Below are 24,422 nucleotides of genomic sequence, written 5' to 3' on the forward strand. Positions count from 1 at the left end.
TGACCTCTGGTGAAAAATCAGAGCCTTACCCCTATCGAGCCATTCCCCATAGAAGGATTGATTGGTTTCAACAGAGAGACAACAAACAAGGACATCTACACATAAATACATTGCATTTCTTACCCAAACGGGTGGCAGTTCGTGTGCAAGGTATACGATTAATGTGAGAACAGTCCTAGAATGTATCCATGATAAAATGTCCCTTTCTCCATCTCTGTGTAACAAGCCGTCATATCTTGTCAGTCCACTAGGGACTTTTGTCTCATGTAAGTGTGTACAGTTGTGGCCAAAAGTTTTGAGAACGACACAAATATACATTTTCACAAAGTCTGCTGCCTCAGTTTGTTATGATGGCAATTTGCATATACTCCAGAATGTTATGAAGAGTGATCAGATGAATTGCAATTAATTGCAAAGTCCCTCTTTGCCATGCAAATTAACTAAATCCCCCCAAAAACATTTCCACTGCATTTCAGCCCTGCCAAAAAAGGACCAGCTGACATCGTGTCAGTGATTCTCTTGTTAACCTGTTAGGGCTAGGGGGCAGTATTGACACGGCTGGATAAAAATCATACCCGATTTTATCTGGTTACTACTCCTGCCCAGTAACTAGAATATGCATATAATTATTGGCTTTGGATAGAAAACACCCTAAAGTTTCTAAAACTGTTTGAATGGTGTCTGTGAGTATAACAGAACTCCTATGGCAGGCCAAAACCTGAGAAGATTTCAAGCAGCCTGTCTGAGAAGTAGTGTTTCATCTTGGCTCTTTTTATTGAAGACTCAGGATCTGTGCAATAACGTGACACTTCCTACGTCTTCCATAGGGTCTCAGAGCCCGGGAAAAAGTTGAACGATATCGAGGCAGGCTCTGGCTGAAACACTTTATCGCTTTTGGCAAGTGGCCACTCAGAGTACTATGGGCTTAGGCGCATGCCCGCTTCGACAGAATGCTTTCTTTTCCTTTGTCTGTTTATCTAAACGCAGATTCCCGGTCGGAATATTATCGGAATATTATATAAAAATAGATTTTAAACAGCGGTTGACATGCTTCGAAGTACGGTAATGGAATATTTAGAATTCTTTTGTCACGAATTGCGCCATGCTCGTCACCCTTATTTACCCTTTAGGATAGTGTCTAGAACGCACGAACAAAACGCCGCTGTTTGGATATAACGATGGATTATTTTGGACCAAACCAACATTTGTTATTGAAGTAGAAGTCCTGGGAGTGCATTCTGACGAAGACAACAAAGGTAATAACATTTTTCTTACAGTAAATCTGACTTTGATGAGTGCTAACCCTGCTGGGTGTCTAAATAGCTAGCCCTGTGATGCCGGGCTATCTACTGAGAATATTGCAAAATGTGCTTTCACCGAAAAGCTATTTTAAAATCGGACATATCGAGTGCATAGAGGACTTCTGTATCTATAATTCTTAAAATAATTGTTATGCTTTTTGTGAACGTTTATCGTGAGTAATTTAGTAAATTCACCGGCAGTGTTCGGTGGGAATGCTAGTCACATGCTAGTCACATGCTAATGTAAAAAGCTGGTTTTTGATATAAATATGAACTTGATTGAACAAAACATGCATGTATAGTATAACATAATGTCCTAGGGTTGTCATCTGATGAAGATCAAAGGTTAGTGCTACATTTAGCTGTGGTTTGGGTTTATGTGACATTATATGCTAGCTTGAAAAATGTGTGTCTGATTATTTCTGGCTCGGTACTCTGCTGACATAATCTAATGTTTTGCTTTCATTGTAAAGCCTTTTTGAAATCGGACAGTGTGGTTAGATTAACGAGAGTCTTATCTTTAAAATGGTGTAAAATAGTCATATTTTTGAAAAATTGAAGTAATATCATATCTAAGGGATTTGAATAACGCGCCACAGGATTCAACTGGCTGTTGAGTAGGTGGGACGCAAGCGTCCCACCTAGCCCATAGAGGTTAACACAGGTGTGAGTGTTGACGAGGACAAGGCTGGAGATCACTCTGTCATGCTGATTGAGTTCGAATAACAGACGGGAAGCTTCAAAAGGAGGGTGGTGCTTGAAATCATTGTTCTTCCTCTGTCATCCATGCATACCTGCAAGGAAACACGTGCCGTTATCATTGCTTTGCACAAAAAAAGATTCACAGGCAAGGATATTGCTGCCAGTAAGATTGCACCTAAATCAACCATTTATTGGATCATCAAGAACTTCAAGGAGAGCGGTTCAATTGTTGTGAAGAAGGCTTCAGGGCGCCCAAGAAAGTCCAGCAAGGCCTCCCGGGTGGCGCAGTGGTCTAAGGCTAGCTGTGCCACTAGATATTCTGGGTTCGAGCCCAGGCTCTGTCGCAGCCGGCCGCGACCGGGAGGTCCATGGGGCGATGCACAATTGGCCCAGCGTCATCCGGGTTAGGGAGGGTTTGGCCGGCAGGGATATCCTTGTCTCACCGCGCACTAGCGACTCCTGTGGCGGACCGGGTGCAGTGCACACTGACCAGGTCGCCAGGTGTACGGTGTTTCCTCCGACACATTGGTGCGGCTGGCTTCCGGGTTGGATGTGTGTTGTGTCAAGAAGCAGTGCGGCTAGGTTGGGTTGTGTTTTGGAGGACGCATGGCTCTCGACCTTCGCCTCTCCTGAGTCCGATGAGACAAGACTAACTACTACCAATTGGATACCACGAAATTGGGGAGAAAAAAAATGTAAAAAATGTAAATAAAATAAAAATCCAGCAAGAGCCAGGACCGTCTCCTAAAGTTGATTCAGCTGCGGGCACCACCAGTACAGAGCTTGCTCAGGAATGGCAGCAGGCAGGTGTGAGTGCATCTGCACACACAATGAGGCGAAAACTTTTGGAGGATGGCCTGGTGTCAAGAAGGGCAGCAAAGAAGCCACTTCTCTCCAGGAAAAACATCAGGGACAGACTGATATTCTGCAAAAGGTACAGGGATTGGACTGCTGAGGACTGGGGTAAAGTCATTTTCTCTGATGAATACACTTTCCGATTGCTTGGGGCATCCGGAAAACAGCTTGTCCGGAGAAGACCCATCAGTCCTGTGTCATGACAACAGTAAAGCATCCTGAGACCATTCATGTGTGGGGTTGCTTCTCAGCCAAGGGAGTGGGCTCACTCACAATTTTGCCTAAGAACACAGCCATGAATAAAGAATGGTACCAACACATCCTCCGAGAGCAACTTCTCCCAACCATCCAGGAAAAAGTTTGGTGACGAACAATGCCTTTTCCAGCATGATGAAGCACCTTGCCATAAGGAAAAAGTGATAACTAAGTAGATCGGGGAACAAAGCATCAATATTTTGGGTCCATGGCCAGGAAACTCCCCAGACCTTAGAGAACTTGTGGTCAATCCTCAAGAGGCGGGTGGACAAACAAAAACTCACAAATTCTGACAAACTCCAAGCATTGATTATGCAAGAATGGGCTGCCATCAGTCAGGATGTGGCCCAGAAGTTAACTGACAGCATGCCGGGGTGGATTGCAGAGGTCTTGAAAAAGAAGGGTCAACACTGCAAATATTGACTCTTTGCATCAACTTCATGTAATTGTCAATAAAAGCCTTTGACACTTATGAAATGCTTGTAATTATACTTCAGTATTCCATAGTAACATCTGACAAAAATATCTAAAGACACTGAAGCAGCAAACTTTGTGGAATTTAATATTTGTGTCATTCTCAAAACCTTTGGCCACGACTGTATGTGTATTCGGTATTACTATTTAGTTAGTTATTAAATAAACAATTAAATCAATTTGTGTAGTACTGAATAGTCAGAAAGGGCTGGGGTTCTTGCGGATTCAAGAAGTCTGCGACGTTCCAAATGAGACTGATATGAGGTAATGATTAATAAGTGACTTATCAATATACAACTTATATATATCTAGAGTATATCTAGAGTTTAATTCAGGAGATGGTAACTCGTTAAACAACTTCTTCCGTGGTGCCCAAAATTCCTAATGAGTTAATTGTTACATGACTCATTTAAATGGGGTAACAATTTAACATAGTTAGTGGATTGAATAAATAACAGTCATCAGATTAACGAAGGTCACGTCACAACATCTGTAACTGTTTTAAAGTCACCATTGGTGAAATCCCTGAGCGGTTTCCTTCCTCCCCGGCAACTGAGTTAGTAAGGACACCTGTATCTTTGTAGTGACTAGGTATATTGATACACCAAAGTATAATTAATAACTTCACCGTGTCCAAAGGGATATTCAATGTCTGCTTTTTTATAATTTTTTTACCCATCTACCAATAGGTGCCCTTCGTTGCGAGGTACTGAAAAACCTATCTGGTCTTAGTTGAATCAGTGGTTGAAATTCACTGCTCGACTGAGGGACGTTAAAGATAATTGTATGTGTACGGAGATGAGGTAGTCATAAAAAAAACATGCTAAACACTATTATTGCACTATTTAATCCATTTTCAATTCAGGTTTTAACAACAAAATGTGGAAAAAGTCAAGGGTGTGAATACTTTCTGAAGGCAGAGGTATTAGAACATAGTTAAGGTTAGACCACCCAATTTTTGTGCAGGTCAACCTCACTTACTGTGGAAGTGGTGGCGAACATGTACTTGTCCCGGAGCTGGAAGTTGTCCACTCTCTCTAGGACGACTCGGCGGTTCTGCTCGCTCTGGAAGAAGTCGGTGCTGCTGAGGATGCTGGACACCCCCTGGGGCTCGTGCCTCTGGACCAGCACCGTGGTGGGGGAGTCGTACGGCTCCACACCCCTGGAAAGATGCAGAAAACGGCCGTAAGTGGGACATAGGTAGGGCCAAATGTTTTTCTTTGTTGACCATGTGACCTGTACAGGAAGAATTTATTGGCCAAGGGCCTTGGAGTTCTTCCCACTCAGATAACACGGTCTTGACGTCTAACCCTAGCTAACCCTCCACATCCACGCCTTTAAATCATTAACAGATCGGTCAAATCCTTCCAAAGCAGGGCTTTATCTTTTATGGATGGGGTTTGAAAGGAAAATATATTTTTTATGTTTGAATGTGCCACTCTCCTGCCTAGGCCTACTTTATGTGGTGAGAGACACACGGCACTGAAAGTGTCGCAATCATCATCGTTATCAGATTGTTTTAAGCAAGTTTGTTGTTTTTGATGTAGTTGATAGACCTTTTCTCTGCAAACTCTGCACATCTGGCACTCCAGGCAGGCTCAAGCAAACGTTCAAAGTATTTGATAGATTTCAAACACTATTTGAACCCAGATCTGATTGATAGCAGGGTTCAAAATCCTTTAGGTGTTACCAGAGTCATCAAGCCATTCACACATAGTGAGCCCCAAATAAAAATCTTGAAAATCAGTCTCTCTCTTCCTCAGGGATGGTAGTGGCATTTTCTTTGCATTGTCATTCAATTACAAGGGCCAATCTAATCTATGCATTTAATTTGGAGAGGCAGGGAGTTAGCTGGCGAGCTGCATGCTTGGTAAGCAGACAGCAATCGGAAGACATTAAGGTCTAGTGAGGGCCAGATGATGGAGGAGGCAGGCAGTCACAGAAAAACCGGAAATTAAGACACACGCACATCCCACCCATCCCTCTCACAGACCGATGCTTTAATGTTTTTCAGACAGTCTGGCACTCAACATCGACAATTGGTTATACTGATGACTGTACAGAGGCATTGATCTTACCAGAAATAGGCCTTCACGTGCTCTTGGATCAACACCCATGTCTCTCCAAAATCGTCAGATTTCCATAGCTGCAAAAATAACAGAGGTGGGGGGTGGGGAGTAAATGTAGGTCAGGGGCTCATTTGCACATGTTGACTCCAGGCTGCATATAACTGGCAGAATGTTTGAGAGTTAACCGTTTTCCATCATTTCTGTTAAGCTGAAACGTGAATAAGTAGTTAGTGGAAAATCCACAACGTGTCCTCCGTATTGTGTTTTTCAGAGAGACAGTTTAGTATATGCAGCTGTGACATTGAATTACTATTTTGAGCCATTAGTCCACATAGGCATCTAACCCCAAACCAAAATGGTGCCACAGAGCTACTGGCAAATCACTGATCATCATAGACACCTCCTGCACAAAGATCTCAATCATAAAAAGACTGTTGATCTCAAAGGATTTCCTGGTAACATAGATTTCATAAAACATGCTTACCTCTGCATGTTGTTAATCGTCTACATTTCTGTCCGAGACCTTTTTTAAGACAGTGAAGCAGCATTTCAATAGCAGTCAGTTGAGTACCTGTTTGTTGGGGTGGGAGGTGTCATAGCCCAGGACCAGGTTGGCTCTCTTGCTGTGCAGCAGCAGATCTGTGGGCTTGAAGGGGATGGAGAACCCCTGGATGGTCTTGCAGAAGTCAAAGGAGTTCCAGAGGTAGCTGTTGGTGCTGTCTGCAAAGAGGTACTGGAACAAGAGAAGGACAAGATGGGCCAAGGTTAGGCTAAATACCCACTGGGGTCTGTTTATGAGTGTTAAGGAATGTTAAGATAGAAATATATTGTGTAGAATAGATAGGACATTCTTTCCTGTAGAACAGGGAATCATTCTTGCTCTATACATAGCATTTCTATTTGTACCTGCAACTTTCTAAACTGAATAAACCTGCTAAAACGTCAAGCCTGACTGATTTCAACAAACTAGAATAATAACAACCGGCCTAATATCTCACCTCCAAATATCTCTCGTCTTGCTATTTCAAAAGACCGTTTGCAAACACCCCCCAAAAATCTACAGAAATTCAAAGAAATATTCTGCGATATTTAATTTGAAATGCCTAACTCCAAATTCAGATTACGTAATTATACAGGAGCTATAATCCCATTTTGTCGATCCTTCCTTTGATCTATTTTTTAACTGCCTTCCCAATAACTCCTCTATTCTCAACAGCATCCACTTGGAAATGGGACAAATACATTTTTACAAATTAGAAAAAAATAACAACAAAACAAGTATTCAACCCCTTTGTTACGGTGTATAACATGATATTTGAATGACTACCTCATCTCTGTATTCCACACATACAGATCATTTTAAGGTCCCTCGGTCGATTAATGAATTTCAAACACAGATTCATACAAAAACACCAGAGAGGTTTTCCAATGCCTCGCAAAAACCTATTGGTAGATGGGTAAAAAAAGCAGACATTGAATATCCCTTTGAGCATGGTGAAGTTGTTAATTACACTTTGGATGGTGTATCAACACACCTAGTCACTACAAAGATACAGGCATCCTTCCTAAGTCAGTTACCGGAGAGAAAGGAAACCACTCATGGATTCCACCATGAGGCCAATGGTGACTTTAATGGGTGTGATAGGAGGAAACTGAGGATGGAACAACAACATTGTAGTTACTCCACAATACTAACCTAAATGACAAAGAAGGAAGCCTGTACAGAATACATTTTCCAAAAGATTGCATCCTGTTTGCAATAAGGCACTAAAGTAAAACTGCAAAACATGTGGCAAAGAAATTAACTTTATGTCCTAAATACAAAGCGTTATGTTTGGGGTAAATCCAACACAACACATCACTGAGTACCGCTCTTCATATTTTCAAGCATGGTGGTGGCTGCATAATGTTATGGGTATGCTTGCCATTAGCAAGGACTATAGATTATTTTTTAGGATAAAAATCAAATGAATAGAGCAAAGCACAGGCACAATTCTAGAGGAAAACCTGGTTCAGTCTGCTTTCCAGACACTGGAAGACAAATTCACCTTTCAGAAGGACAATAACCTAACACACAAGGCCAAATATACACTTGATTTGCTTACCAAGAGGACATTGCATGTTCATGAGTGGTCAAGTTACAGCTTTGACTTAAAATCGGCTTGAAAATATATGGCAAGACTTGGAAATGGCTGTCTAGATATGATCAACAACCAACTTGACAGAGCTTGAAGAATAAAATAAAAATAATAATGTGCAAATATTGAACAATCCAGGTGTGCAAAGCTCTTAGAGACTTACACAGAAAGACTGAAAGCTGTAATCGATGCCAGTGGTGATTCTAACATGTATTGACTCAGTGGGTGTGAATACTTATACACATGAAAACATGAAATGACCCCGGGAATAGATAGAACATCACTCAGAAATGCAAAAAAAAAATATATAACATTCAAAATGGGTGAATCTTTCTTTTAAATAGGCAGATCCATAACCAGTCAGACCTAAGTGGTACTATGGACAGAGAGGAACTGATGCTAGATCTGTACTCCTACTCTGAGAAGCCTGCTAAATACTGGCCCTGAATTCAAATGGGAAAGCTCACAGCTCAACGTGCAGATGAGAAGAAACCACTCATTTCCCATCGTAACCATCTCCATGATGTTTGGGAACATGTTGCAGACTAAGAGGGTGGAATCCTCCGGCTGTTATGTGCTGTTATACCAGGCAGCCCTGCCTCACTCTCTGGAGTCCACCTGTCTGCAGACTGATGGCCCAAGACTGCAGGGCTCACAAGGCACGCCACACGCGAATGCCTGCCTGCCTGCTAATGGAACAAACTGTGTTTCCCATGCACCCTTACACCTGGCAATAACCTCCACTGGGCTGAGTGCCAGGGGGAACGGCTGGGGGCGGGGCCAGGGCTATGACTCACCGGCACACAGTGAGACATAATCCAACACGGCACCGCACCAAACCTCAAGGCACCGCACCAAACCTCAAGGCACTGCATCGAACAATCTCCAGCTCATGACTGATAACTATGCATGTACACAAGCACACACAAACCCACTATACAGCTAAATCAACCCTAATAAACCACAAGCTCAATAAAGTGATGTGCCTTGCGCTGGTTGTGCGGCGATGGGAGAACATACAAAAAAGAGTTATACACTCAAACTTTGAAAACATAATAAAACTCCTCTATCAGGGCAGTCTTTCGATATAGAGAAAGGTCTAAATACAGTATGTCTTATTATCATACTGTACACTGAGTAGACAAAACATAACAGACTGACCAGGTGAATCCAGGTGAAAGCTATGATCCCTTATTGATGTCACCTGTTAAATCCACTTAAATCAGTGTAGATGAAGGGGAGGAGACAGGTTAAAGAAGGATTTTAAGCCTTGAAACAATTGAGACATGGATTGTGTATGTGAGCCATTCAGAGGGTGAATGGGCAAGACTAAACATTTAAGGGCCTTTAAACGGGGTATAGTAGTAGGTGCCAGGCGCACCGGTTTGAGTGTGCTGAGAACTGTAACACTGCTGGGTTGTTCATGCTCAACAGTTTCCCGTGTGTATCAAGAATGATCTACCACCCAAAGACCATCCAGCCAACTTGACACAACTGTGGGAAGCATTGGAATCAACATGGGCCAGCATTCCTGTGAAACACTTGACACCTTGTGTCCATGTCCTGACGAATTGAGGCTGTTCTGAGGGCAAGAGAGGATGCAACTCAATATTAGGAAAGTGTTCCTAATGCTTCATACACTCAGTGTATGTACCTCTATGGTCTTCAGCCACTTACCCTCTTATTGTCAGCAGGGCTGTGGTAGAACTGGGAGATGACCTGCTTGTTCCCCTCTTTCTCCTTCTCCCCACTCAGCTGAAACCTCTCTGAGATGGGGGAGAAGCTGGTTCCATAGTTGTAAGACACGTACACCTACCGTGTGACAGAGAAGAGAGCAATGAGGTGAGAACATGGAAGTCACGGCACATGGTAAACAAATTAAATCCACTATCACTGTACTTTTTGTTGTGATGCTTTTTGGACAGGAAAAATGCTTTTTGATGAAGGACACCTATCCTTGTAGAGGACAAAATCATTTTAGAATGGGTGTATTGGGAGGGAGGCCATTAACTAACTCAGTAAAAGGAATCAAAGCATTTAGGAAGTAGCTAGACTTTCCAGCTACAGACTATCTACGGAGAGAAACACAATACTTGGGAAAAAGCGAAAAAGCGACTAGAAAAAGTGACTAGAGAGTTTATTGTTCCATTCTGTTCCCTCCTGTCCTGCAGATTCTACCAAAGACAATACACGAGTGAGGTCAGCACTCTCAGATTCCCATCAGAGTGCCAGAGACCAAGGAGCTCAGACCCCAGAGAACAGCACACAAAGACCACTGAATCCACAATGCTGGCTGGAAGTTATGTCGAGGAGCGAAATGGACTGGGAGCGGAGAGAGACACAAAACTAACCATTTTTGTACAAATAAGCTGTCCTTCACCAGTGGCATCTCTGCAGTTAAGTATCAACCACTTTTTTCAAATGGCATTACATCTTAAGTTAACCCCTTGAGGAGCGAGGGACGTCCTTCTTACACTGTGCACAAAAGCAGTGGGAGGTGCTTGGATTACTGTAAGCTGAGTGTGAGTAACAGGCAGGACAGGGAGCTGATATCATCAAAAGCAGACAGAGTAGAGAGAGAACTATTTTGGTGGTGTAACAGATGGAGGGATTCATCCGTGGCTCAGTGAATCTGATCTGTGAGAGGAGAAGAGTGGAGAGGAAGCACACGGCCGGCTGGCAGGCCATGGCGCCATCTCCTTAGCACAGTGGAACAGGTCCGGGCCCCGCAGCACTGACAACACGTGGCCTGTCACTGTCACTGACCAGATGGGCACCCACGCACACACACGCACGCACACAAACACACATGGATACACAAAGACATTACACAGTCAAACTGTGGTTAACACAGTACTATCATTTCTGCCATGATAACTCAAACAAAGGAGTCTAAATTTGAATGGCAGAATCCTATGGGTGTTATCTGAATAGAGGGCAATGTGAATTGAGAGGGAAGACGATTCAAAAGTGGTTAAAAACAACATGTAGGCGTTAGGCTACGTAGTGGTGGATAGGTTCATGGATGTTATTTCCATGCGATTGTGGATCACCATCCCACACAGAAGGTATGTTACTGTACTTACAGGAAATGTAGGCTACTACATTAGTGTACTCACGGGAAGTGTACTACTGTACTCGCAGGAAGTGTTCTACTGTAGTCACAGGAAGTGTATTCCGGTACTACTGTATGCGCAGGAAGTGTACTACTGTATGCGCAGGAAGTGTACTACTGTATGCGCAGGAAGTGTACTACTGTATGCGCAGGAAGTGTACTACTGTATGCGCAGGAAGTGTACTACTGTATGCGCAGGAAGTGTACTACTGTATGCGCAGGAAGTGTACTACTGTATGCGCAGGAAGTGTACTACTGTATGCGCAGGAAGTGTACTACTGTATGCGCAGGAAGTGTACTACTGTGTACTCACCGAGCTAGTCTTGGGACCTGTGGCTCCGACACTGTCTCTGGCCAACGCCACGATGACATTGCTCTTCTCCCCGGCCCAGTGCACCACCATCTGGTTATGGGAATCGTTCAGGTTGGCCTGCAAAGAAAAGAACAGTCTCTCAACTGACCTGTTGTATTTTTGTTGTTTGGTCAAAATGCAGCTCAACTCAGAGTCCAATGAATTAAGCAACTATCTGATAAATTACAGAGGCTTTTATATCTGATAAACGTCCTTGGGCCATATCAAATTTGTTATGAAACGCTATTATCAGCTAGACATTGTAATGATTTTGCTGGGTTCGCAGCACCTGCTTCGCTGGTAGAACTCCCTCAGTGAAAGGTTGCCGAACCTTGCCTGGCTGTGTCTGGTGTATTGAACAGAGCTGTTGTGCTTTTCTTTATTCATCCTTCTAACCAGTTAAACTCACTGACGCACGTTACTACGGCAACGGACTTTGTGGTCTTATTGTTATGACCTTGTGAGGAGCACCTGGCTAAAGGCTCCTACCTGTGTGTGTGTGTGTGTGTGAGTGTGAGTGTGAGTGTGAGTGTGTGAGTGAGTGAGAGAGAGCGACAGTGAGCAGCTTTACCTCACATCGCCCACTTTCAGAGGCCTTCACTGTACCCATTGAAACAACACAATGCTGCTACTAAGTGCTTGTGGTAGATGTAGCAGTGTAAAAGCAGAAGGCACAGCTCAAACAAACACTAACACTCCATTGGTGCAGCTCTGACATTAAGATCTGTAAAGTGTGAGTCCACAAAAAGTATGTCATTTTAATTCCCACTGCCTTTGCCTCTCATCTGAGCGCTCCTCTCTCTCATTCTTAATTTATCATTCTGCAGGGGGCTGTGGCTCTTTAAAAAGCTTGCTTTTCTCCCTTTACTACAGTATTTCTACAGACTTGTACTGTTGACAACACAAAGACTAATTTCTGTCTAAATGATGAACAGACGTTCCTCTTCTTTCAGTGGTAACTTTACACCAACTATTGTTACTACGGCTTGTAGACTTAGTAATGGAATGTGATTTCTGCTGCAAATTGCTACAAAACAGCCTACAAGAGTTTGTTGTGTGATTTCAGCAGGAACATTGTAATAAGGCAACTCATTCCATGTAATAACATTCTCATTCCCTGAGATCAGAGTTCCAAAATAGTAGAACAACACTTCTACTAACAGGACTTGTCTAATAAGAAATGCTCATTCAGAACGTTTTAAAACGTTTCACTGTGGTGGGCCCTACTGAACACATCCCAGGAGGTCAGCTGAGTCAAAGGCAAGGCCGTCTTCAAGGCTGAGATGACTCTGCAGTAAATCTCAGAGCCTTTTAAGCCTCATTACCCGCGGACCATGTAAAGGGGTGCCGGTGTGGTCCTCCTGACACATCTGAATCAGGAGAGTGATGGCACTGGTAAACTGCTGCAAATGGCATCGTGAGACACAATCTATTCATCTCGCCGAGCTCGATAACAAATCAACCATTAACAGGTAATGACGTGAGCGTCACTCAAACCATCTCCAGTTACATGAAGCATTGGACTATGCTTGGGGTTAGGGCCTCAAACTCACTGTTGTCCATTTGGTCCCAAAAGGTCTGGCTACCATTTGCTAAATCTCATAATACAGCCTTTAGGGTAGATGGGACTGACTGTAACTGCCTTCTACTTAGATTTGTGATAAATTAATAATAGGTCTAATCATTGTGTTTTTAAAGTCTTTGTGTGTAGACATTTTGGGCTACCTCGAGCACAATGACATCTATTGCTTGTGATCTTGGAAGTGATTGACGTTATTACCAAAGACAGTACAGCATGAAGAGGCTATAACTGCTTCTCCAAAATAAATCCCTAATCACACTTGTAGGCGATGTCATGGCGACGTTGGCTAGCAAAGCTCATGCGTAGAAACACGTAAACGGGTCGAATGGTCGTCTCGTGCCAAACTGCGCATGAGCATGCCGTCAAATCAAAGGCACTACTGCGATATAAAGTTGTTTTCAACAAAATTCAAATGCGTCAGTGTCACTTTCATAAGGTTGGAGTAATAACATTTAGCTACTTAAGACATTGGCTCGGATCTAGGTTTTGCCTTTAGATTGAGAAAATGAACAGGTAAGGAAGACATTTTCACTTCCCTCATTGACTTCTCAAACCCCAAATACCGGCCTGGTCTGTTTGTTCTGTTTCGCAAGCGTTCCCGGAAGTCTCTGATGTCATAGAGGCCTTGAAGTAAATGTTGGGCCCGAAAATGTGCCTAACTTCGATAATAGCGTCCTGTTTAACACCGCCAAATGATTTTTAGCATAGAGTCATGATTGCTAGTATGATAGTTAGAAGATAGAAAGTTGCAAAGAAAGAAGTGACCCAGAACATACAAAAGGCAACCAGCAGTCTTCATCAAGCAAGTCCCAGGGATTCTAACAATACAAATTCCTTTGCATTAGTGCATTGACGTAAGCTCACCAGACAAGCCCAAATTATTCAACACCAAGTCAGGAAGAACGTAGGCCTATTTCTCCTTTATATATTTACTTATTTTTCATAGACTCGGCCAAACCTTGAAGGAACAGTAAATGAATGTGTCCATAGCTCATGGCTCATGCCCCTTTTGCACTAACCGGACGAAGCTAGATTAATAACAGTTGCAAAACATCATCAGAATGTAAAAGGAAGTATGCAAACCATGCTTTACAAAAGCCAGGAGACGCTTTCGTGGTACCAAAAACAACATTCTCTCCTTTTCTCTTCTCATGTACCCTCCCTTCTTTGAGAAGCATGGTTGTGTTCAGTGGAGAGAAATTGATTTGAAACGAGTGAAACAGAGAGGTAGGCTAATACCTGAGCTTGTCCAAGAAACGCTCATTTTCGTATACCGTGGCAAAACGGTTTTGTGCCCTACTAAACGCGACCCTGGTGCTACTACGTCAATCTGTTTCCTCAACAACAGGAAAAGAACAAAATCCAGTCAAATAGGGTGAGTATACATCTCCCCCATTATGCTCTCCTTCATTATTCAAGAGAGCATAATGAACCACTGCTGAAAGAGTGTCACTGTTGGAGCGGCGCTGAACTGCCGATGATACATTTGCATTTTCAAACTACCAGCGTGTATTTTTGGCAGGATGCAGCACAATCGAGCCACTGTCCTCTGTGACAGTCATGCCACACATTATTTTAAAAAATAAAATATATATACACACACTGGATGATGGCCAACTAGCTGCGACAGGACCTGATATAAATGTGTCATAGGCTAGTTGTTTATCTCCCCATAGTGTAGTCTGGGCTCGGCTATGTTATATAAAAGGGCTGCCCTGCTCTGTGGAATCTCTGAAGTGGGCTCCTTGACAGAGACTAGAGTGTCCTTCTTCACAAGGCTGAATGATAAGTGGGTTAACATGGCAGATCATGGTGAATGTCTCAATGCTGTTGCCAGCTGAAGAGTAGCCAGCCAGCAAAACATTAGTGAGTGCTTGGCACATTCTTTTGGGGTAAAATGTGAGAAACAAGCTTGAAGTGAGACTTGGTGTGTGTACGTACACATTTTACTATACTTGTGAGTACCAGAACTATTCACAAGAATAGTAAACCAACACAAATTCAGAGAAGTGAGGACATTTTGCAGATCCACAATTTTAGGCGTAGGGGTTATGTTTAGGGTTAGAATTTGGGTTAGGGTTTAAGGTTAGGGTCAGGGAAAATAGGATTTTGAATGGGAATCAATTGTTGGTCCACAAAAAGTAAGATATACAGTACCAGTCAAAAGTTTGGACACACCTACTCATTCAAAGGGTTCTTTATTTTACTATTTTCTACAATGTAGAATAGTGAAGAAATCAAAACTATGAAATAGCACATATGGAATCATGTAGTAACCCCCCAAAAGAAGTGTTAAATAAAAATATAATTTATATGAGAATTTTCAAAGTTGCCACCGTTTGCCTTGATGACCGCTTTGCACACTCTTGCCATTCTCTCAACCATCTTCACGAGGTAGACACCTGGAATGCATTTCAATTAACAGGTGTGCCTTATTAAAAGTACATTTGTAGAATTTCTTTCCAACTTAATGCGTTTGAGCCAATCAGTTGTAAAAAGGTAGGGGTGGGGGTGGCTCAGTTGGTAGAGCATGGTGTTTGCAACGCCAGGGTTGTGGGTTCGGTTCCCACGGGGGGGCCAGTACCATTTTTTTTTTTTTTTTATGCATGAAATGAAATGTATGCATTCACTACTGTAAGTCGCTCTGGATAAGAGCGTCTGCAAAATGACTAAAATGTAAAAAAAAAAAAATGTAAATGGTCTTCTACCAAATAGGGCTATGTCCATATTATGGCAAGAACAGCTCAAATAAGCAAAGAGAAACAACAGTTCATCATTACTTTAAGACATGAAAGTCATTCAATTCAGAAAATTTCAATAACTTTGAAAGTTTCTTCAAGTGCAGTCGCAAAATCCATCAAGCGCTATGTTGAAGCTGGCTCTCATGAGGACCGCCAAAGGAAAGGAAGACCCAGAGTTACCTCTGCTGCAGAAGTTCATTAGAGTTAAATGCTTCACAGTGTTCAAGTAACAGACACAACATCAAAATGTTCAGAGGAGAATGTGTGAATCAGGCCTTCATGGTCGAATTGCTGCAAAGAAACCACTACTAAAGGACACCAATAAGATTAAGAGACTTGCTGGGGCCAAGAAACATAAGCAATGAACATTAGACCAGTGGAAATCTGTCCTTTGGTCTGATGAGTCCACAATTGAGATTTTTGGTTCCAACCGCCGTATCTTTGTGAGACGCAGAGTAGGTGAACGGATGATCTCTGCATGTGTGGTTCCCACCGTGACGCATGGAGGAGGTGTGATGTGTGCATTCTGCAGCGATACGCCACCCCATCAGGTTTGCGCTTAGTGGGACTATAATTTGTTTTTCAACAGGCCAGTGACCCAAAACCCACCACCAGGTTGTGTAAGGGCTATTTGACCAAGGAGAGTACTGATGGAATGCTGCATCAGATGACCTGGCCTCCACAATCACCCGACCTCAACCCAATTAAGATGGTTTGGGATGAGTTGGACCGCAGAGTGAACGAAAAGCAGCCAACAAGTGCTCAGCATACGTGGGAACTCCTTCAAGATTGTTGGAAAAGTATTCCTCATTAAGCTGGTTGAGAGAATGCCAAGAGTATGAAAAGCTGTCATAAAGGCAAAGGGTGGCTACTTTGAAGAATCAAAAATATATTTTGATTTGTTTAACACTTTTTTGGTTACCACATGATTCCATGTGTTATTTCATAGTTGTGATGTCTTCACTATTATTCTACAATGTAGAAAACAGTAAAAAGAAAAGAAAAACCCTGGAATGAGTAGGCGTGTCCAAACTTTGGACTGGTACTGTTGCTGGTGTGTTCGTTCCTCGGGAGGTTAAGTTGGTTCAGCGCAAACATTCATTCAGCTCCAGGTGATTTATAGTTCAGTTGAAGTCGGAAGTTTACATACACTTAGCTTGGAGTCATTAAAACTCGTTTTTCAACCACTCCACAAATTTCTTGTTAACAAACTATAGTTCTTGCAAGTCGGTTAGGACATCTACTTTGTGCATGACAAGTAATTTTTCCAACAATTGTTTACAGACAGATTATTTCACTTATAATTCACTGTATCACAATTCCACTGGGTCAGAAGTTTACATACACTAAGTTGACTGTGCCTTTAAACCGCTTGGAAAATTCCAGAATATGATGTCATGGCTTTAGAAGCCTCTGACAGGATAATTGACATCATTTGAGTCAATTGGAGGTGTACCTGTGGATGTATTTCAAGGCCTACCTTCAAACTCACTGCCTCTTTGCTTGACATCATGGGAAAAAAATCAAAGAAAAAACCAAGACCTCAGAATAAAAATTGTAGACCTCCACAAGTCTGGTTCATCCTTGGGAGCAATTTCCAAATGCCTTAAGGTACCACGTTCATCTGTACAAACAATAGCACGCCAGTATAAACACCATGAGACCACGCAGCCATCGTACCGCTCAGGAAGGAGACGCGTTGTCTCTTAGAGATGAACACACTTTGGTGCGAAAAGTGCAAATCAATCCCAGAACAACAGCAAAAGGACCTTGTGAAGATGCTGGAGAAAACAGGTACAAAAGTATCTACATCCACAGTAAACCGAGTCCTATATCAACATAATCTGAAAGGCCACTCAGCAAGGAAGAAGCCACTGCTCCAAAACCACCATAAAAAAGCCAGACTACAGTTTGCAACTGCACATGGGAGCAAAGACCATACTTTTTGGAGAAATGTCCTCTGGTGTGATGAAACAAAAATAGAACTGTTTGGTCATAATGACCCTCATTATGTTTGGAGGGAAAAGTGAGACGCTTGCAAGATGAAGAACACCATCCCAACCGTGAAGCACGGTGGTGACAGCGTCATGCTTTAGGGGTGCTTTGCTGCAGGAGAGACTGGTGCACTTCACAAAATAGATGTCATCATGAGGACGGAAAATTACGTGGATATATTGAAGCAACATCTGAAGACATCAGTCAGGAAGTTCAAGCTTGGTCGCAAATGGGTCTTCCAAATGGACAATGACCCCAAGCATACTTCCAAAGTTGTGGCAAAATGGCTAAAGGACAACAAAGTCAAGGTATTGGAGTGGCCATCACAAAGCCCTGACCTCAATCCAATAGAACATTTGTGGGCAGAACTGAAAGTGTGTGCGAGCAAGGAGGTCTACAAACCTGACTCAGTTACACCAGCTATGTCAGAAGGAATGGGTCAAAATTCACATAACTTATTGTGGGAAGCTTGTGGAAGGCTACCTGAAACGTTTGACCCAAGTTAAACAATTTAAAAGGCAATGCTACCAAATACTAATTGAGTGTATGTTAACTTTTGACCCACGGGGAATGTGATGAAAGAAATAAAAGCTGAAATAAATCATTCTCTCTACTATTATTCTGACATTTCACATTCTTAAAAGAAAGTGGTGATCCTAACTCACCTAAGACAGGGAATTGTTACTATGATTAAATGTCAGAAATGGTGAAAAACTGAGTTTAAATGTATTTGGCTAAGGTGTATGTAAACTTCCGACTTCAACTGTACATCCTTCATCTGGCCTTGACAGACTAGCCAAGGCCAGATGAACGAACGAACGAACGAACACACACACACACCAGAGCATTGAAAATGCCCTTTTTGACATACCTTTTCCACATCTGTATTGTTCACCTTCTTTACTGCAACTTGCAGTGAATTCACACCAACTCCTAACTGTAAGTGAGTGTTAAGGGTCAAAAACTAGTCTATGCTTTTTGTCCTGAACGGATATGTCAGACTGTAGTAAATGATATACAAACACAAAAGAAACCAATGAAATGGATGAAGGGGTCCACGCTGGTATAGCTTGCCAATGCTTGTTCTCTCGCTCGCTGTCACACACACACCGATAGGCCGAAATAATGAATGAGCAACAAGGTGTCCAATACAACTGCAGATATTCAACCATCATTTCTTCATTACGATCAAAGATGATCAGGATTCTGATTGTTTACCATAGCACTTATTTTTCACCGGCACTCACTTCGCTGCAGTTAGCAAACAATAATTGTTCTACTACATTAGGCCTGATCTCTTGAAACTCAACACATAACTGCAAACATATGTATCCTCCTTGCTCACACAGGCTCATAGAAGTAGGCTAGATGAAATGCATCAGAACAAGTCCAGGCACCAGGCAAGTCTAGTCAAATGTATTCATCAAGGCTCCTTATGTGTGACATGATGACCACTATTTAATGAGGAAAATTAGTACAGCCAAGCATTCCCCAAGCCAGACATCACCATAGCACTTGAATAGTGTTCTTATGCACAAACCACATTTGATATGTTTACTATGTGTCCTGTGGCAGGGAACCAGATCCTGCTTGCAGTACACCTTCAGAGTATGTCATCTTATTTCCCTGGAGATGTTTGTGAACTGTGGGAAACCATTTACTGGATAGATTGAGCAACTTCAGGAGCGTGTTCAGTAAGGCACGCCCTAGCAAAACAAAATCACTATTGGACAAGTTCAGGTATGACTTCCGCGTTTCACTCTGTTTCAAGACGTTCTGTCTCTGCTGAACACAACCGAGACGCTAGACTAGAGGCTTGGCTGTCTTGTTTGTTTTGAGTGAGAATCTCAACTGGCAGATGCTCAAGACAGATTTCAGTCACACTTCACGCTTGAATTTCACAATCCAGCCCCCTCGATACTGCCTACACCGCAAGTCAAATCAAATCGTATTTTTCACATGTGCCGAATACAACAGGTGTAGACCTTAACGTGAACTGCCCTTAACCAACAATGCAGTTAAGAAAATAAAGTAAAGAAAATATTTACTAAATAAACTAAAGTATAATTTTTGTAGTTTTTTTAAGTAACAATAAAGTAACTATAATGAGGCTATATACAGTGGGTACCGGTACCGAGTCAATGTGGAGGGGTACAGGTTAGTCGAGGTAATTTGTACCTGTAGGTAGGGGTCAAGTGACTATGCATAGATAATAAAACAGCAAGTAGCAGCAGTGTAAAAACAATGCAAATAGTCCGGGTGGCCATATGATTAATTGTTCAGAAGTCTTATGGCTTGGAGGTAGAAGCTGTTAAGAAGCCTTTTGGACCTAGACTTGGCGCTCCGGTACCGCTTGCCGTGCGGTAGCAGAGAAAACAGTCTATGACTTGGGTGACTGGAGTCTCTGACAATTTTATGGGCCTTCCTCTGACACCGCCTAGTATATAGGTCCTGGATGGATGGAAGCTTGGCCCTAGTGATATACTTGGCAGTACGCACTACCCTCTGTAGCGCCTTACGGGCTGATGCCGAGCGGTTGCCGTACCAGGTGGTGATGCAACCGGTTAGGATGCTCTGGATGGTGGAGCTGTATAACTTAGTGATGAGCTTTGTGGGCACTATGGTGTTGAACGCCGAGTTGTAGTCAATGAATAGCATTCTCAAATAGGTGTTCCTTTTGTCCAGGTGGGAAATCAGTGTGGAGTGCGATTGAGATCGTGTCATCTGTGGATCTGTTGGGGCAGTATGCGAATTAAAGTGGGTCTAGGGTTTCCGGGATGATGATGTTGATGGGAGCCATCACCAGCCTTTCAAAGCACTTCATGGCTATCGATGTGAGTGCTATGGGGCTGTAGACATTTAGGCAGGTTACCGTCGCTTTCTTGGGCACAGGGACTATGGTGGTTTGCTTGAAACAGGGAGGGGAGAGGTTGAAAATGTCAGTGAAGACACTTGCCAGTTGGTCCAAGCATGCTCTGAGTACAGGTCCTGTTTATCCGTCTGGCCCCGCGGCCTTGTGAATGTTGACCAGTTTAAAGGTCTTGCTCACATCGGCTACGGCGAGTGTGACGACACAGTCATCCAGAACAGCTGGTGCTCTCATGCATGCCTCAGTGTTGCTTGCCTCAAAGCAAGCGTAAAAAGGTATTTAGCCCATCTGGTAGGCTCGCGTCACTGGGCAGCTTGCAGCTGGGTTTCCCTTTGTAGTCCGTAATAGTTTGCAAGCCTTGACACATCCGACGAGCATCAAAACCGGTGTAGTAGGATTCAATCTTAGTCCTGTATAACCGCTTTGACTGTTTGATGGTTCGTCTGAAGGCATAGCGGGATTTCTTAGAAGAGTCCGGATTAGTGTCCCGCTCTATCCTTTAGCTGGGTGCGGATGTTGCCTGTAATCCATGGCTTCTGGTTGGGATATGTACGCACGGTCACTGTGGGGACGATGTCGTCAATGTACTTGTTGACGAAGCCGCTGACTGAGGTGGTATACTCCTCAATGCCATTGGATGAATCCCGGAACATATTCCAGTCTGTGCTAGCAAAACAATCCTGTTGCGTAGCATCCGCGTCATCTGACCACTTCCATATTGAGCGAGTCACTAGTACTTCCTGCTTTAGTTTTTGCTTGAAAGCAGGAATCAGGAGGATATAATTATGGTCACATTTTCCAAATGGAGGACGAGGGAGAGCTTTGCACACGTCTCTGTGAGTGAAGTAAAGGTGGTCTAGAGTTTTTTTTCTGGTTGCATGCGACATGCTGGTAGAAATTAGGTAAAACGGATTTAAGTTTGCCTGCATTAAAGTCCCCGGCCACTAGGAGCACCACTTCTGGATGAGCATTTTCTTCTTTGTTTATGGCCTTTTTCAGCTTGTTGAGTGCGGTCTTAGTGCCAGCGTCGGTTTGTGGTGGTATATAGACGGCTACGAAAAATATAGATAAAAACTCTCTTGGTAGTGTGGTCTAATCAAATCACACTTTATTTGCCACATGCACCGAATACAACAAGTGTAGACTTTACCGTGAAATGCTTACTTACAAGCCCTTAACCAACAGTGCAGTTCAAGAAGAAGAAAGTCTACAGCTTATCAAGAGGTAGTCTACCTCAGGCGAGCCATACCTCGAGACTACCTTAATATTAGACATTGCGCACCAGCTGTTATTGACAAAAAGACACACACCCCCACCACTGTTCTTACAGAACATAACTGTTCTGTCCTGCCGATGCACGGAAAACCCAGCCAACTGTATATCATCTGTGTCGTCGTTCTGCCACGACTCGGTGAAACATAAGATATTACAGTTTTAAATGTCTCGTTGGTAGGATAGTCTCGAACAGAGCTCATCCACTTTATTCTCCAGTAATTGCACGTTGGCCATTATAGTGGATGGAAGAGGCGGGTTACCCACTCGCAGACAAATTCTCACAAGGCACCCTGATCTCCGCCCCCTTTATTTCCTTATTTTCTTCATGTGAATGATGGGGATTTGGTCCTCATCTGGGAGCAGCATTATATCCTCGCTTCAGACTCATTAATGAAACAATCTTCATCCAGTTATTAGGTGAGTAATCTCTGTTCTGATATCCAGAAGCTCTTTTCGGTCATAAGAGACAGTAGCATCAACATTATGTACAAAATAAGTTACAAACAATGCGAAAAAACACAAAATAGCACAATTGGTTAGGAGACCGTAAAATGGCAGCCATCCCCTTGGGTGCCATTCTTTGTCTCAAGAGTTTGTTTTTTCTACTTCCTTTCCTAATTTTTTTGAGCTCATTATTAGGAATGAACTTTAAACCAACATTCCACATTCCTTACTTAAACTAACAAACTGATTAATTGTATCAACATTTCACACACACTGACAACATCCGATACAGATTTGTACAACAATTAAATTTAAAGGGAGAATTATATATCTATATAGGATATATCTATATAGGTTAGCATTTCGCTACACTTGCATTAACATCTGCAAACCATGTGTATGTGACCAATAAAATTGGATTTGATTTGATTTGATATGGCTAGGGACGGGGGACTGAAAGCTTACTTAAACGCCAAAATAGCAGCCATACAGTTTCTACAAATAGCCTACCGTATTTATTTATAAACAAATAAAGTATGTACCTTTTTGTGCATTTTTGGCAAACATTTTGGGCATTGTCGCTGCAGCACCTTTAGAAACATCTAGGCTGAATCCCATGAGTGCCCTGTCTAATGAACAAAACAATTTAATCCCTGAAGATATTGGCTTTCCTCTACTGTCACAGAAGAGACACTGACTGTTCAGAACAAAACATGACATCTGACCAGCAGAGGAATTATTTCCAAAGTTGATCACATAAGCAACCCTGTCTGTTCCAATTTGAGGTTGTGTGGAATGCGGTGCAACCACCAGTGACTTTTAGTTTCATTTTAAGGAATACTGAAGAGCTGACTACCTTAATAAATAACAAATCACATTATGGAGACACTCAGCAATGCGACCTGACTCTTACAGACTTGATATCATTGGCCACTTTAATAAATGGAACACTAGTCACTTTAAGAATGTTTACATATCTCGCATAACTCATCTAATTTGTATATACTGTATACTACACTATCTATTGCAACTTAGCCGCTCTGTCACTGCTCATCCATATATTTTATATTTATATATTCTCATCCCATTCCTTTACTAGATTGTGTGTATTAGGTTTTGTGGTGGAATTGTTGATAATACCTGTTAGATACTGCTGCACTGTCGGATCTAGAAGCATAAGCATTTCACTACACTCACATCTGCTAACCATGTGTGTGTGACCAATACAATTTGATTTGATTCATCATACACAACAGCCCCAACATCTTACAGAAATCAATAACAAAAATGTAATATACAAAGACTGCCACTATTGGCTCTTCGCAATATTTCCACCCTCCAATATGGCATGCATGTCCACATGGTGAAGACTAGTGGCAGTCGTGCCTAATTAGAATTGTGTTGTTGTTCACTGTTATCAACTGTGTGATTGTGGTGACATGCTGTGATCGCGGGGTTTCTGAAAAACTGGTCAAATAAACATAAATACTGCATTAGCTTGGTCAAGAAGAGAATTCAAAGACTTTGTGCAATACGTGTGTGTAACAGTCTGTTGGTAGACAGTAAAACGGAGGGTTTGTTTACTAGATGGATTGACGTCATTGAATATGTTATGCCAGTGCTTTCTACGGTAGAAACGCGCCCGCCATGGCATCGTATGCTGAAAGGGGACAGTCTGTGTTAAAAAGTCGAGTAGCTATCTCGCTACCTAGCTACGGTGGTACTGATAATCACGCACTTGGCAATAAACTAGATTGACTTCGAAAGCCTGGCTTTGGCTATTTGCTCTTCACCTCTCCTCGTCAAGGGTCGTGCATGAAATGAGAGCCATACAGCAGGGTTCCCCAACTGGCGGCCAGCGGGCCGAATTTGACCCACGGGTGGTTTTATTTGGCCACTATTAAAAAAAGAATTAAATTTTTTTTTTAAATGCTCCAAGTGATTTTCATTTAAGAAATCTGTTCAAGTATTCACACGAATAATAGAGATACACGTGATCGTATACAAACGTAAGCAAGGTTTGAAATTCTGTTTTAGTCAAACATTATATAATGTTTGGGCTTCTTGCGGTCAATTTGCAGTTTCCAAATTATTTGTAATTATGTTCAGGTCCCCGACCATCCGCACAAGAAAAAAATTGCCCCGCAGCTGAATATAGTTGATGATCCCTGCCATTGAGGTTTCTGAGTTCCGTTACTAAACTAGCTAGGTAGTTAACGTTAGCTGCTAAACCTAACTAGCTACTGTAGCTAACT

At 42.5% G+C, this 24,422-nt stretch overlaps 1 protein-coding gene across 2 annotated transcripts in view; it reads right to left on the bottom strand.

Moving 5' to 3' along the window:
- LOC106612559 (sortilin-related receptor) overlaps window positions 1-24,422 on the bottom strand; it is a 79,615-nt gene that overhangs the window by 54,725 nt on the left and 468 nt on the right. For both annotated transcript variants that reach the window (XM_045724476.1, XM_045724475.1), the window contains exons 2-6: window positions 11,223-11,339; window positions 9,472-9,606; window positions 6,228-6,389; window positions 5,666-5,733; window positions 4,569-4,749 (exon numbers count right to left, since the gene is read on the bottom strand). In XM_045724476.1, coding sequence (XP_045580432.1) covers window positions 4,569-4,749; window positions 5,666-5,733; window positions 6,228-6,389; window positions 9,472-9,606; window positions 11,223-11,339 — 663 coding nt within the window. The remainder of the gene's footprint in view (window positions 1-4,568; window positions 4,750-5,665; window positions 5,734-6,227; window positions 6,390-9,471; window positions 9,607-11,222; window positions 11,340-24,422) is intronic.

Source organism: Salmo salar, chromosome ssa09, assembly GCF_905237065.1.
Source record: "Salmo salar chromosome ssa09, Ssal_v3.1, whole genome shotgun sequence".
NCBI lineage: Eukaryota > Metazoa > Chordata > Actinopteri > Salmoniformes > Salmonidae > Salmo > Salmo salar.